General features: G+C 53.1%; 1 protein-coding gene across 1 annotated transcript; it reads right to left on the reverse strand.

Moving 5' to 3' along the window:
- Positions 1-1,281: 1,281 nt before the first annotated feature.
- YRDC (yrdC N6-threonylcarbamoyltransferase domain containing) lies at positions 1,282-4,129 on the reverse strand. The gene is made up of 6 exons (XM_086479739.1): positions 3,991-4,129; positions 3,554-3,749; positions 3,178-3,292; positions 2,714-2,833; positions 1,843-1,985; positions 1,282-1,502 (listed from the first exon to the last, which is right to left on the reverse strand). The coding sequence occupies exons 1-6, from the start codon at positions 4,127-4,129 to the stop codon at positions 1,439-1,441; spliced, it is 777 nt and encodes a 258-aa protein (XP_086335865.1). The 3' UTR covers positions 1,282-1,438.
- Between the last annotated feature and the right edge of the window lie 7,097 nt (positions 4,130-11,226).

Below are 11,226 nucleotides of genomic sequence, written 5' to 3' on the forward strand. Positions count from 1 at the left end.
GTCCCAACACCCCTTTCCACTGGTGTCCTGCCAGAATCACTACTGCCAACCCAGCCCACAGCTAGTTCCTGCACACATCCAACCCAGCCCAAAACCACCTAAAGCTCTGAAAGGCAAACTCCTCGCTGTCTCTACAGCTCGCTGACACTTACCCACACTCCCCCCGCAGACCACGGCTCTGCACGGGTGGCTGTTGTGAGGAAATGCTGCCAGAAGTCTCCAGCACTCTGGGGCGGCATGAGCTTCAGCCAAGCGAAATAATGGCAGCCCAAAGCTGCTGGGGCACCTCGGAAGCCTGTTTCTGATTTGCAGACAATTTGTTCCCTCGACAGGTCCACCTCATTACCGGGCTCCCATTTAGCAGGAGCTTTATTGCCTGTAACATGTGTGCGTAACAGATTCACCCAATTAAAATGTTATTTCCTTTAACAGCTTGGATAGTCACATTTCAGTGTTCGCTGGAGCATGTTTTCCCTTCCTCAAATAACTTCAGTCCTTCATCAACCGCTCGCTCCAAGGGCTGCGAGCGAGGCTGGACGGCAGCCCCTGCCCTCCCCCATCACCGGGTGCCTCTGCCCTCTCCCCGCCGCCGCCAGTCCGAGCTATGGGCCAGTCCTGCGAGGAGCATTGTCGGTCCCACGGGCGATCAGCCCCCAGCACCACCCGCACGGAGAGACCTGCCGCCGCCCCCCATGACGGTGGGGGACGCCCCCGCGACCCGCACGCCTGCTGCTATGCCTGGTACAGCAGCCCACGCTGCCAGGGCCAGGACTCCCAGGTCTCAGCTGGCTTCCCCCGCAGCCACCACCCCAAGCGTGTTTTCATTCTCTGCCCCACGAGGAAGCCAGGTCCTTCTGAGCAGCTCTTGTCTAGGGACCACCTGAACGCTGTTACTTCCCAAAAGCACTTACAGTTTCATCTCGGTAGTAGGCTTTGATTACACATAGAACAGAGAGAAACAGCCAGAGACCGCCACAGCCATAACAGCGAGAAAGCTCGAAAAACCTCTTTTCCATCTTTGCTTGTCTTCCAGTGAGACACAATAGAGGCAGACGTGGAAGTAGCGTGAAGGGGAGAGCGGATCAGACACTGTCTTTGTCATCCCGTCCTCAGAACAGTCCAACGTTCAAATTACTGTATTTCAAAGGCCTAATCGTGTTGGTAAAACGGAGAGGCACGCGGGAATGGTTCAGCAGCACAGAGGTCAGCATACGTATTTGGGTTGGTTTCTCAGACTATAGCAGATGTGGTACTAATTAACAGATACCCATCAACTGTTGCTCCATTCTTTTATCTTTTTATTTTATCTTTTGTTTATTAACCTTAACATAACCCACTGACCTTATTAAACAAGGCCACGAACGCCCATTCCCTGAACACACAGGCACACGGTGCCCAGCTTCATCAGCTCTGAAGAGCCTCCTCGGAGTCCGAAGTCTCAAGATGATCCCGGTACCAAGCCGTACTTCTGCCTCAGGATTTCCACCGTAGACGTCAGGGCACTGTGGGGTGAAACAGAACGTCAGGAAAAAGGTTTTTAAAGATTAAACTGCCTTTTCTGGGAAAGAGCCATCGGCTGGACGCAGCTCTGCATTTTGAATCAAGGAGAACACCAATGCCAGAAATGAGAGCGTTTTACATAGAGGCTTCTAGAAAGGAGTCTCCCGGGCTTGGCAGCACGCTTCCAGGATTTCTGAGCGTGCTGGTAATTAAGCTAAAGGACGTTAATGGGAAGGTTCAACTGCTGTGGGAAAAGCAGCAAAGCACGACCCCCCCCAACCTGAAAGCTTCATTCCATTTAAAGTAAAGAAAAAGCTACGGGTCTGTTCAAAGCACGCTCACCAGCCAGGACGGATGATGGTGAACTTCCCCGACACAGACAGGTCAACCACGGTGGACCCCAAACGACACTCAGGGCTCTGGATGTCCCCTATCGGGCCTCCATCGATGATTAAGGACAACTGAGGCCACAGGTCCTGGAATTCCTGAAAGAGAGAGCTGTAGCCAACAGTCCTGAAGCTGGTTCACGATCGCGCTTTGACAGACACCACCGGACGCTCTGGTGCCAAGGGAGGTGGTCTCTCCCCTTCCTCTGTTTCCGTCATCGGCACATCCCAGTTTGACTTCTGAGAACGTTTACCTCGGACACACAGGAAAGCCATAAGGATTCTCCAGCTGAAGACTCCTTGGCTGCACCACTGTTTATTGAGGAGGGCACAAAAAAAGCCAAGAGTCTACCAAGACATTCGAGGCAAAGACAGGGGATCTCTCTGTACTACGCCCAACTACACCATCACCAGGGCCACAAGCTTTGCAAAACAACGTCTCCTCAAGTTCCTGTTTGCTGCCAGGCTGCGAGGAGCCGTGCAGACCGCAGCAGCCTCGTTCCACAACCACCCCTCCTACAGCAATTTCCATCTTTCAGATTAGGCACCCACTCCAAAAGCCGCATGTAAGTCTTTAAATACTACTTTTCAGCTCTGCGCCCCTCCCCCTCCCCCCTTCCCGCTTTTTAAGGTAAGGATCACAGCAAGACAACTGCCCCACATCATGTATCCACAGGCTGTTTTAACTAGCGATTATCATTTAAAAAAAAAGTTGTTAGCAAAAGAGAAGCCCTTGTTTTATCACTAAAGCTGGCTTCCAGTTGTGAGAGCCTGGGGCCCTGGCAGACTACCACAACAATGTCACTTAGTGGCAAAACCAGCCTTACCGAAACAGTCAGCGTGCTGGCCTGACAGCTGATGTTAGCGCTTGTTAAAGCCAGTGGTCCAGAGCAAGCTCGTGCCACCTCCCTAACAAAAGGGTGGTTTGGAACTCGAACACCAACCAGCTACAAGGAAGAAGAGAGCACGGTGTTATGCGCAGTAACTGTTTACAATCCTGCATTACCTAAAGCCCTTGTGACTGAAGCTGATCCCACAGAGAATCAATACACCAACATCTGCTGAACCAGCAGGACGAGACATGCCTTCGCAGGTTAGCCCCAGTGCAGGGTCATGCCGTGTTCAAAGAGGTCGCAGGGAGCACACAGCACAGGGACCAGCTTTGGGAAAGCGCCGATCACTGCTAAGCACACTAACACACACCTACAAATAAAAGCCACGGCAGCAGAACAACAAAAGTAGCGTACTCTCCCTCAAAAATGCAGCGGTGCATCCTGTGGCAAAGACCTACCGATGTGAAAGGATTCAAGTCTTTATTTAGCTCCTCTGAGCGCTTTAAGACCAGGGTCACAGGGCCTGGCAGCAGGTCCCGCAACAGCTCGTCCGGCACGTTCACCTGGCAGTACCTGCACGGCGAGAGGAAGCGCGTCAGAGGCGGCTCCAGCGCCGCGGCCCTTCTCCACGGCGAGCCCATGGCAGCCGCTCCCCGCCACACGCGGCACCGGCAGCCCCCGGCCCCGCTGGGGGGCCCCGGCGGCCCGGCCCGCACACGGCCGTCCGTACGGCACACAGGCTACGGGGCCGAGCAGACCCGCGGGCCGGCAGCACGGTTCGGCCCGGCCCGGCCGGCCGCGGCGGGCCCCGGGGGCTCCTCATGCCGCGCCCACCTGTAGAGGCGGTCCACGTCCCCGAGGCAGATGGCCAGCGGCTTCCCCCCGGGCCGCCCCTTCAGGCTGTAGATGCTCCGCACGGCGCCGGAGTCCTGGGCCAGGCACGCCACGCCGTACACCGTGTCCGTCGGCACCGCCACCAGCCCACCTGCCTGCAGCGCGCCCACGGCGGCCGCCACCGTCGCCCTCCAGCCTGGCCGACACCGGCGGGTCAGCGGGGCGGCCCCGCATCCCCGCCACCGCCCCGCGGCCTCCGCCCCGCGGCCCGGCCCGGCCCGGCCCGGCCCAGCCCAGCCCAGCCCAGCCCGGGCCTCCCGCCGCGCCTCCCCCGACCCGACCCGGCCCGGCCCGGCCCGGCCCAGCCCAGCCCAGCTCAGCCTCCTTCCACGCCGCCGCCGCCCGCGCCTCCCCCGGGCCCGGTGCCCCGCCCGCACCTTGCGGGTCCGGCTGGGCGGCGCCGCCGGACGGCAGCAGCAGGCGGGCGCTGCAGGCGCGGCCCGGGCCCAGGCCCAGCCCCGGGCCCGGCGTCCCGTCCCCGAGCCGAGCCAGCGCCGCCCGCCGCGCGCTCCGCATGCAAGAGCCGCTTCCGGCCCGCGGCGCGGTGACGCACATCCGTGGGCGTGGCGGCCGCGCCGTTCCCACGGCGACGCGGGCGGTCGCTGCGCAGGCGCGGATGGAGGCGGCGGGGGCGCCCGGCGGGCGGCCCACGGTGGGTGCCGGGGCGGGGGGGGGCGCGGCCCACGGCGCCGCCCGTGACCGCTCTCTCCGCCGCAGGTGCAGGTCGACCTGCGGAGGCTGCGGGCGCTGCTGGAGGCCCGGCAGCGGCACCTGCAGGCCCGCATCGCCGCCTGCGAGGAGCTGACGGCGGAGATGGCCGCCCTCCGGGCCACCCTGGGCGCTGGGGAGGCGGGCTCGGCCCCGCGGCCCGGGCGGCCCCGCCCGGCCGGGAGCAGCTCCGTGCCCGGCGGCGAGGGGGACGCGGAGCCCTGAGTAGCCCTGGGGACCTGCGGGAGTTCGCCTCCGCAGGGCCGCGGCCCGGGCCGGCAGCGCCGGAGGGGACCGAAGACTTGGGCTCAGCTGCAGGCTCCAACCGCGTCCTGCCAGCCGGTGCCCAAGGCCGGTAAGCCGGCGAGCGCAGCCGGTGCCAGGGCTGCGGCCTTGGGCTTGGCGCTCTCTTCTTGCACCGATGCCTTATCTGACTGAATTTGCACTTTAAAAATAAAGCAAAACGAGCTTAGGTTGTATCTCGTCCCGCCTGCTTCTTACTGCCAGCGGTACAGCCTTCGAGCAGAGTGCCCCTGCTTGCCTCAAGGGCTTTTCCCCTGGCTGAGAGCGGGACCCGGGCTAGTTAATGACCGACCCGAGGTAGAGGGGCTGGAGCCGCTGAGAGCTGTGCAGCAGGTCTGCAGGCATAGGCGCTCGCACGAGCTACAGCTGGCACAGGCCAAAGGTCGGGGAGTGGGAGATGCCCTTCGGCCGTTGGGGTGGGTTGTTTTGCCACACTGAAAACTTGATTTATTCAGAGTGGCGATTCAGTCTGTTTTCCTTACTGCCACTAGCCTTCCCCAAAGCTCCCATTCTCTATGGGAAAGTACTTGGTACCTAAAACTTCCAAAGCAGGGCTGCCGAAACTTCCATCTCTACCCCAGGACATTTTGCCTTTCTCCCTGCCCCTCAGACATGACCCTGCACAGACACAGCTGGCGCTCACATGAAACGGAGTGAGCAGCCTTTCCCATTTTCACAAACGAGGAAGAAGTTGTAGATTCACAACATCAGCTCCAACCCCTACCCATACCCAGTGAACTGGAGGAGATGAAGTCTATGAAGGTCAGCACTGGTGGGGGAGGGAGGAGTCTGCTAAGGCAACGGCTGTCCTCTGTCGGGATTTGGAAATGCCTTCCTGTCCTGGTGGGGCGGGGGAAGGATGCTCACTCTCATCTCCCAAATATTTAAAGACTGTTATAACACAATGTTTAAATAAGCATTTAATTAGGATTCCATTAGTATTAATATTGCTTTCAATTCCAAAAAAGTTAATTTCCACTTCTTTGCAGGTATTTCAAAGTACAATATTAACTTCATACAAAATGAGCAATTAAGCAAACACCATTATTTCACATTTTACATTCTTCAAAAAATACAAATTCATATTTACTCTTTTTGGGGTTTTGGAGATGCTCTTCCTTTGGAAGTACTGTACCTGTAACTAACATCTTCACATTGCTCAATGTAAGCACATTTGTTCCCGTGTTTCATAGTCAAATAAATTCCTTTAATACCATACACACATTCTTGAAAAACTGGGGTTCTTTTGTTTTGTCATCTCCAAGACCGCTGCCCGGCTCCCCCCCACGTCGACCACCACAACGCGGCAGGTGGGCAGCCTGCGGCTCTCCGGCCCTCCCGCTCTGACAGCCCTGTGGCTGCTGGTGCTGAAGACGACATCGGTAACTGACCAGGCTCGAGGCTCGCACATCCCTGCCCGCCGCGCCGATGCCGATCGGCGCGAGACAGCACTGCGACTACAACTCTCCAAAACAAGGGTCAGGCAGATAGCTCCGGTTCGGCAAGCGAGTGAAGGACACAAAGCTACACAGCGAGAAATACCAGCTACTGTAACTACGGTACTGCAAAAACATACCCTTGATTTTGCTGAAAAAGATCATATGAAAAAAATTTCTTTTAAGAAAAAGTAGAAACTGCATTTATTTGAGAAATTGTACACTGCATAATGAACCAAATTTTGGCCAGCTTGCACACCACCAAAAGCATGGTGTGGGATTTTTAAACTAGTTCCAAGAACACACACACTCAGACTACGTACACTACTACATAAATATCCAGTTCAATTTGCATTTCTCAGTGCAGACACAGAATCCAACTTCTAGAACATATGATATATATCAAGACAAGACGCAAAAAAGTTAAAAGTTCAGCCCTGTCCGTGAGTATCAACTACAGGTAACATTTATAAAAACTTGACGTTGTTTCCAAAATGTGTTACGGAAAAAATAGTGTACAATTAAAAACTATGTGATCAGAAATTTGTAGGGTTTATTAAAGACATGCTTTTTTTTTTTTTTTTTGCCTTACAGTCCAAATTGACTCTAACAGTTCTGCCCAGCTAGCTCAGACCACTAATGCCAAGGACTTTTCACCCACAGATCTCAAAGCATTTTACAAAGACTCATTTCATTGTCCTCATTTCACAGGGAGGAAACCGAGGCACGGAGAGGCTAAGTGACTTGCCCAAGGTCTCACAGCCAGCTGGTGGCAGAGCAAAGAACGTGACACCAAGACCCCATCTGCCCCACATCAGGGACCTGGCTGCCTCTCGTCTGAGCTGCCAGCTGTGATCCCCCCAAACCAGGAACAGCTTTTCATCTCCACTCAACTCCAAGGTCGGTTACATTTAACTAACCTCCCCCAGCAGTTCCATGAGCAACAGGCCAGTCTCCTTCTCCGAGCCTTATTTACGATGGGTGCAGGAAGAGTACTGTAAACAGTTCCACAACGTTGCTGCGGTTGCACAAACGGTATCTGGGATGGCTGCAGAGGGGCCATCCTCCACGAAGTAAGGCAGATAACATGACATCACAAACGATCTCGCAAAGACAAATTTTAAAGGTGCAACATGCCTGTTTCGGAACAGCTTGTCACTTCTGTTCATAGGCGCGTGGCGGAACAGAGCGGAGGACACGGGAGAAAGGGGACACGCCGAGGGACCAGCCGTGCCCCACGGAAGTGACAAGCAGCCCACCAGAAAGCGTGAGAGAAAAGGCCTGCTAGAGCACAGTGCTCTCAGTGGAGTATTTGCATAGATTGGACGTTTGCTAATGATGCATAATTTCTCTTGGGTACAGACAGGGAAGGGCAGTATGTCACTGAGCTATTACTACACATATCAGTTAGACAGACACAGACAGACCGACCACATGGGACAATGATCTTTAGCTACAAGTATTGCACCAAGTTAAGTGCTCATCTTTGCACACCCCTGTTAACTTTTACTCAGAGCAAAAATAAACTTTGTGAAAGTATATACAAAAGAAATTGCAGCAATTGGGTTAAAGATAAAATAACCTAAAGTGCATTTTAGATACCAGTATGAGGTTCTGCGAACTAGTCTTTCTGGACACAGTCAGCATTACAGAAGTGCCCAATTCGTACTTTGTTCTACGTAATTCAATACCAGCATTTCAACAGTGCTGATTTTCCATCCCTCCACCACCTACAAGCATGAAAAGCAACTTCTACAGCCTTCAACTGCACACCAAGTCTGCTTGCTTGGGTCACTGCTTGGCAACTAGAGCTACCAATGGCACTACCAATTCGACCCGCTCTACATGTTTAAGCTTCTGCACCCGTCTAGAAACCGTATGTAAATCCCCACAAGCCACAAAACAGCAAAACCTTTAGCACAGAACAACCCAGAACAGTGCAGTTTTGCTCCCTGACTGATAATTAAAGGGGTTCATGAAATGCAGATTTTGCAGAGGGAGGGCGTACTGTTCTCAGAGGCTCCAGCCTGTCGACAGAACACGCCCCTTCCTGGGAATCCCACGTCTTCCCAGATCTGCAACAGTGGAAACTCTCCCCTTTATTACAAATGTTCTTGTGAATATACTAAATGCCAGGTGAACGAGGGGAGAAGGACAGAAAACTCTCTAGCATCGAGGAATCTCAGACTGCCCTCTCTTGCCAGCTGCTCACAGATCTCCTCCCGTCCAAGCGTGTTAACGACCGCCCTGGCACCACGTCTGATCACACAGCACTGGGGGTGATGCAGATGTCCACTGTGAAACATATCGGAAACATGCAGCAAGGAACACTGGAAAGCAGACCAATTGAACAACAAAAGCACACGCCTGTACAACACAATTGGGTGGGATGCACAGTCCGTGGTGCAGCGGCCTGTGCGCTCACAGAATCACACTGCTCTTGCTTCATTACAAGCTCTAATTAGTTTCACTTAAATTGCAGCCTGCCTGATGCGCACACAAGAGGGTAACAGCAAACCCAATGCACCTAAAAGCATAAACTCGGAACACGTTGCTTTTCCTAGAACACACCAATAGAAAACAGGAGCTGTGAAGAGGAAACGGCAGAGAAGAGAACCTCCGACACCCACTCAGAAAGGATGCGTGCAGCACCTCACTGCTGCCAATCACCACGCTTCCACATTAGCTTCCGATTTCAAAGCCTTTGGTAGATTCTCCTACTCATTTCTGTCACAAAGGAGTTTCTGAAAATGCTGTCTGGTCCAACCAGAAGCATGTTTTAGGTGGACTAAGTCAGGAGTAACAAAAGTAGCACAGAAAAACGCCTCCCTGAAGGACAGAAAGGCTCAGAAGAGGTTGCTAAATCCCCCAGCTGTCACATTTCAGGCCACATCGGGTACCCTCGTCCCCATCAGAGAAAACCCCACAACTCCAGGGGAATCTACACACTCCTGCATTGGCAGAGTCTCGCACACGCACACATCCACTCACCCTCAAACACCACCGTCGCATCACACCGCAGGGAAGGCATGAGGCCCCGTACCCCAGGAGAGCCCCCCGCAGCTCCAGGCACCCCTCGCACTCCTCTGAAGCGGAACTCTGCGCAAGAGAGCTGGCAGGAGGCTCGTCCCCGCGAGGACAGTCCCAGCCACGCAGGCTCGAGACCACTTCTTTTGTGTTCAAAGCAGTCCTTGCTGCCCTGCAACCGAACTGCATCACAAAATCAAGCTGTAGGAGAAAAACAAAGGGGGCCACCATCTCGCTGCCCTCTAGGGATCACCACTGCAAGAAGAAAACATAAAACACTTTGTTAAGCCGCGTTTCGTGGATGCAAACCTTATTGCTGCAGGACCCACGTCCCCGCTGCGACAGCACTGCAACACGCGCCAACACACACCGAGAGGAAACGCAGTCAGCCTGTTTCCAGTTCAGCTGGTGCCCCCAAGCTCGTCACTGCAATCCAACACCAAAACGGAGCGCTCTGCACTAGCAGGGTGACACGACGCTTCCCAGGCACAAAGCGCGTTCTTTGCACAGCCTCTCCTCCCTCACGTCCGCTCTAACAGGACAGTTTTACCCTCCTGCGTTTAACCACTGGAAGGAAGTTGTCAGAGAGGTGAAAAGCCAGTTCTTCCCTTCGGCCCGTTGCCATCTGTGCCCTGGCAGCGCGTTCGCACGGGAACAGCGCGGGAGATCGCTTCAGCCACGGTCTCAGCCAAGACCGTGACAGCGGTGTGGGTAAGGCTACGCAGAGCGTGTCACAAGAGGGTTAAACCTGCCCATCACCCTGCATCCCGGGAGGCCTGGCTGCCCTCACACGATTCTCCCCCCAGCAGGTACAGAGAGCAGCTTTGATCAAATACAAACAAAGAGTGAAAGACCTCTATCCACTAGGAGGTGGCATTCCTAAATTTAGTGTGCAGAGACACTCCACATTAATTGGTTTACAGTCATTATCTTTGTATCTCACTAATGACAACACTGTAAACTGAATAAAGACTATTTAATATTCTTTCCTTTAACACAAAAAGACTGACAGCCAAAGCCAGAAAGATGGATAAAACACTATAAAATTACATCTTCTAAAATAATGCAGCATAAATAAACCATTTAGAATGAGACTGCATTTATTGCAACATTACAGGCTTTTTGGTGGAAGGGGGGTTTGTGTTTTATTTACCCTGAGTAGGTTAGAATATAGACTTTCAGTTTGATATGAAAAACTACTATGCTGTGTAACATCTTTTAGTCAAGAAATAGCCCCGTGCACAAAAAGCTGGCATTGCAGTAGGTTGGAGGCAGATTCAGGCAGAAATTATATCACTTAACAGAGAAAACGGAAGCATTTATGGACAGCTGAAGGATAGACTCACTGAATTCAAACTGAATTTATGTTGAATCATTCTGAAAATTTTCCTGGAGTAACCACTTGACAAAGTCTTGACAAAAGACAAGAGTAACCAGCAAAGGCACCATGCTCCTGATTAAACAGTCGCAGGGGTTTAAGAGGATGACGTTTCTGAACAGAGCCAAATAAATCAAAAGAGCAGCAGGCACCAATCTGACTACACATGGGACTCACCGCATCCTTCAAAGAGAGGCAAAGAAAACAGACTCGAGCCTGAGTTAGCAGGGGCTCGGATTGTGTTTCCATGCTGTGAAACAGTGTCTGCCACCACACTTTTAAGTCCTAATGAAATCAAATGAACAGATCTATCAGGAGCACACGGTACTTGTGCTCTACTGAAATAAATTCCCCAAAAGTTTCTGTAGGCTTTAGTAACAGCGTTAGGAAAAAGCAAACCCAGGCATCAGCTCCCAACTCAGTGATGTGACAATCGCATTCCAGTAAAACTGCAGATAAACCATCGTCTACAATAATGCCATTTTCTACTACAGCAAATTCCTTTCCTGGGCTCCCCTTATAGTGCACGGTTAGTATCAGACATAGGAGACAGAAGAAAATTATAGACCCAAGGAGCTGTAACATTGACCCACTTGCTGCCAGTACCTTAATCCCACACATAAGTGATGTGCAACTGGAGACAAACTAACCCCCCTTTTTAAAATCTTTTTGCACACGAGTAACCTTAACTTCTGTGTTCACATATGACAAGCAAAAGTGACAGACAGTGCAGCCAAAACAGTTCATATATAACTTAGCTT

The sequence above is a fragment of the Leptosomus discolor genome, chromosome Z (genome assembly GCF_034619465.1).
Source record: "Leptosomus discolor isolate bLepDis1 chromosome Z, bLepDis1.hap2, whole genome shotgun sequence".
In the NCBI taxonomy this organism is placed as follows: domain Eukaryota; kingdom Metazoa; phylum Chordata; class Aves; order Leptosomiformes; family Leptosomidae; genus Leptosomus; species Leptosomus discolor.